Source organism: Nestor notabilis, unplaced genomic scaffold, assembly GCF_000696875.1.
Source record: "Nestor notabilis isolate BGI_N333 unplaced genomic scaffold, ASM69687v1 scaffold34493, whole genome shotgun sequence".
NCBI lineage: Eukaryota > Metazoa > Chordata > Aves > Psittaciformes > Psittacidae > Nestor > Nestor notabilis.
The window spans coordinates 6321-10692 of NW_009923917.1; the positions used below are offsets into that span (position 1 = coordinate 6321).

The 4372-nt window shown below is 46.4% G+C and overlaps 1 protein-coding gene across 1 annotated transcript in view; it reads right to left on the reverse strand.

Annotated features, from left to right (window-relative positions):
* The window catches only part of LOC104404051 (CREB-regulated transcription coactivator 1-like), a gene marked incomplete at its 5' end in the record, with an annotated part of 10395 nt that extends 6027 nt beyond the window's left edge, over positions 1-4368 (reverse strand). Inside the window, 3 exons of the mRNA XM_010012393.1 lie at positions 1274-1375; positions 3496-3747; positions 4306-4368. Of these exons, the coding sequence (XP_010010695.1) occupies positions 1274-1375; positions 3496-3747; positions 4306-4368 (417 nt within the window). The remainder of the gene's footprint in view (positions 1-1273; positions 1376-3495; positions 3748-4305) is intronic.
* Positions 4369-4372: the final 4 nt, after the last annotated feature.

The following is a 4372-nucleotide window of genomic DNA, read 5'->3' on the forward strand; positions in this document are numbered from 1 at the left end:
GCTGACAGGATAGAGTCACTGTGTGCTCCACCGGGGACTGCTGGCTGCACTTGGGCCTGACCAGTGGCAACAAGTCTGTGGACAAAACTAAGAATAATTTATTGAGAAGCCAAGGGGGGAAGAAAATCAACACAAAAATCAACTGTGGGTGCAGTGCCTGAGAACCCGCAGCAGGAGAGGCAACAGCTCTGCTCTATGTGACAGCCTCGAGGTGTGAGTTTGCTTGTTTCCTCTGGGGCACACCCAGAGCAGCAGAACTCACAGAAGCAGCAGAAGAGAGAGAAGTTAAGAAGCAATTCAGCAGGGGTTAAGAAAATCCAGACTGTCCTGACACTGGGCTCTACTGCTGAGCTTACCAGTGACCTGTCCCTGGCTAATAGCAAGGAGAGACAAAGCTTCTGCTTTGGAACCATGAAGGGGCAGCACTTCTTTAGGCAGGATTTTCCTTGCAGCCTTAAACGTTAAATGATGAAGCAGAAAATGTATTTTCAGATTCTGTTGTGATGCTCTGGAAGAACTTGCACCTTGTTCCTACAGGTGGGATCTAGGAACAGGGCAGCCCTATGGAGCTTATTTCTGTGCTGAAATGCCCTCGCTCCCTCACATTGGGGCACCCCCAAACACTTGCTCAACTGCCTTGCTGCTGGCAGGTAGAAATTCCCCTTCCACACACCCCAAACTATGACTTGTATATAGGACACGTGGATGCAGAAGAATGTACACTCAGAGGGGGAAAAACCAGCCAGCATGCAAGAGAGCATGTTCAGAACCCATTCCTTGCAAGCCACAACACAGAGCTGCTAATTTTAAGAGCATTTTCTCCAGTGGTTTCTTTCAAAGTGTATGTTCCCATGTGAAAAAAAAAAGGTCCTGATGGAAAGGTATTTGGCCACACACTCAGTAGCCTACTGAGTGCCACAGGAGTTACCCTGCTGCAGGAAGCACTTAGGTTTCCCTCTCTCTCCCCCCTGCCTTGTCCATCAGCTCTACCTGGTATTGCTGACTGAAGGGTTCTCCCTGGAGGTTCTGTCCACAGTGCACCCCAGAGAAAGAACTGAGTTTAACAGTGTTCAAATCGTAGCTTTGATCAATCAAAAGGCAATTCACCAGCTATTGAAAAACTCTGGAACTGAATGAAACTGCAAACAAGATGAGACATTGGTAATGCATGAGGCACACACAGGTACAGTGAGACAGCTATGGGTCAGTAATGGAGAGACTCAACTCAAACAAACACAAGAAGCAAGGCCTGTGGAAGCACAGAGTCCCTTACTTGAGGGGAGCTGCCAGGAGAGAAGCCTTGATTGGAGACAGGAGAGGTGGGAGACTGGTTGGCTGGGGATCCAGCATTACTGCGGTACTGCTGGAGTGAAGCCTACAGAACAACACAGAATTAAAGACCATGGGATTGATGGAAGCTTGGAAAATTATCAACTTTTGGCGTACAGAGCTTGAGGAAGCTGGGAGAAACCATCCTCTGGAGGAGTTCTTGGCTATGTGTGAAGACAGGATTACTGCGAGCGATGCAGAGGCAGGGTATCAGTGTGGCAGGGCCTGGCTGGAGCGGGGAGTGCTGCTGCACGAGCACAACTGATGGAGTGTTTCCTCCCTGGTCTCAGTTATCCTTAATTTTTAAAAAGTTCCAATCTGATTTAGGGAAAAGAAGCCTTGAAAGCTGGGAATAACTCAAAAATCCTGTCATTTATTCTCCAATTTAACCTCCTATACGCACACACCCCTGACCTGTGCTTACATCTCGGGAAGTCCTTCTCCTATCCCTCTGCCTGCTCTCAAAGAGCCTTGTCAAGACAGAAGTTACATCCATGCAGACTGGAATCCTCAAAGCTGCCTTTTACCCCAGGACATGGAGCAGACACTGTCTGAGAATCCCCACTCCATTCTGCAGGTTTGTGTTAGTGACATTTACATGGTTGTCATTTTGAGGACACATTTGCAAAGATTTACCTCTTTTGGGGGTCGTAAAGAACCCAGATTTGAACAAATTAATCATCTTCATGGCATTTAAATAGGAAGTTGCAGTAATTAAATAGTAAGTGTAGCTCTTCTCATCATACCTCCTTCAGAAATTAACAGATGATTGAGGAGAATCTGAAATCCAGTAGCTGTAAGCAAAGGAGTACTTTAACCAGCAGAACACTGTGCTACTGATGCTTCCTGACACCAAATTCTGTGAAGCTCACGAAAATATATCTGAACCTTTCTGCTACATGTTGCTACTCACACACTTTAAGCAGTGAGTAACCAAACTACAGCAAAAGGAACCTCGATATCACTCCACAAAACCTGCACTGAAGTTGTCAGTGAGACCACAGCACAGCTCCAATGGCTTTTTGGATAAACTAGCTTCAAACTTCAGTTTATTATTTTGAGTTGCTTGGAAAGATAAGCACAGCACCCTAAAAGTTAAGGGCATAAAGAAGTTTAGGATGAGGAAAGCAACACAGAAAGCAAAGAATGAAAATCAGAATCATCTGTAGCTACGTGAGTATTAGAATCAAAGCACTGGGGCACATTCTGAGTGGGCTGGTATCCTTTCCACTGCTGGATTTGTCCTTCCCTCTTCCCCTTCCAGCCCTGAAAGGGAAGCAGCTTCATTCAAGAACCACTTATCAGCACTCAGCCACAAATGAAATCCCCGATCAAGTGATAGATCAATAGACAACGATTTCTTCTCAGCCTCAAACCAGTTACTGTCCCTACAACACTGCCAGGAGGACACAACAGGTCAGACCACCCAGATCCCACCTAGTGGGGCGCAATGAGCAGAGAACAAGCTGTGAAACCCTTCCCTGGCCCCCCTGGTCACCCTGGTCTCTGCAGTTTGGATTTGCAGGTTCTGAGACACAACATTTCATACCAGAACATGTTAAAACAAGCAAGAAATGTGTCTGTAAATCCCTGGGGAGTGTATGTACACACTCCAGTCCTCCTGAGCATCTGAAGGCAGGCACATACCCAGGCTTTGGATAATAATGTACTCTAAAATTCCTTAAAATGAAAGGGTTCTAAACATAGAAAATAGAGAAAACACCTGATTCTCTCCAACTTCAGAAAAATGCTTGTTAGCATTTTGGTTTCTTTACTCTTAGCTCCAGCTCCTCCAGCCTACAGCACACTGAGGAGCCTACAAGGTGCTGCGGCACATTACATCTAACACCCTGGAACGTATCAATGCAGCAGCAGCAGGAAGGTATGAAATCAATGCTGATCTATTTAATCTGGTCTAATCAAACATGGACACCATATTATGAACATCTGGCCACCTTAAGCACACATTAAACCCAAGGTTTCCTCTGTAAAACATTTAAATGTGGATTCAACCAAATCCATTCTAAGTCTACTTCAGCCTCTGCCTCAAAGTAGAGTTACGGGAGGGTCTGCCCAGCCAGATCTCTGGCTCTAGGCTGTACACTGCTGGGTTTTCCAGATGAAAGCTGTGCCGGATGAAGTGCTCTGGGATGCAGCCAAGCTTACCGAGTTGATGTCTATCCCCATGGATGGCTGGGTCTGGCTACCCGGAGGTGACTGTGGGATGGTAGAAGGTACCGTGACGGAGAGCGGGGGGAGCTGTGCTCCTCGCTGTAAGCCAGAGGTCTGCATTAAAGGAGTGTTCTGAGGCAGGGTACTCGCCACCTGCGTCTGCTGCTGTTGCTGGGAAGTTGTCTGGGTAAAAAATGGATATGGGGGAAGCTGCTGCTCCAGAGACAATGCATCCATAGCCACGGCCTTGAAAAGAAGAACCAAAGTCATCCACTCTGGCACGTAATTCCCCGTCACTTTCCAGCACATCAGCTTTCACTCCAAGAGAAACGCACTAAATCAATCTCATCTTGCATTTAAAAAATGTTATCTAAAGGTTCAGAAACAGTCAAGAACATGTTTCAAAAGACTTAACATCACCTCCAGTGTGCAAGAAACAAAGAGGCTCAATTGAATGTCCAGGTCAGAAACTGATCATCTCATCAGTCACAGAGTCACACTCAGGAAATCAATTTCAAAAGCCATGTGAGCTTCACTCATGAATAGAGAAATTTCACCACTAACTTTGGGACAGTAACATTAAAGTGTCCCAAGAGATGTTTCTTGCCACAGTTCTCGAAAAGCAAAAGTAAAATCTGTCCCCTCTCCAAACCTCCCCCTTTTTAAGGCTCTGAATTAACGAACACAGAAGAAAATGACAGAACAAGAGGGAGGAAGTTCAGCCTTAGAGCCAGCTTCCCCCTGGGTCCAGTAACACAATTAACCTGTGCCTGAAAACACGGAATTCTCCAAGGAAGTTCCTACCTGAGTAATGGGTGACAGAGGGGACAGTGTAGGAGACATCTGCTGTGACTGCGGCCGCCGGGAGTCG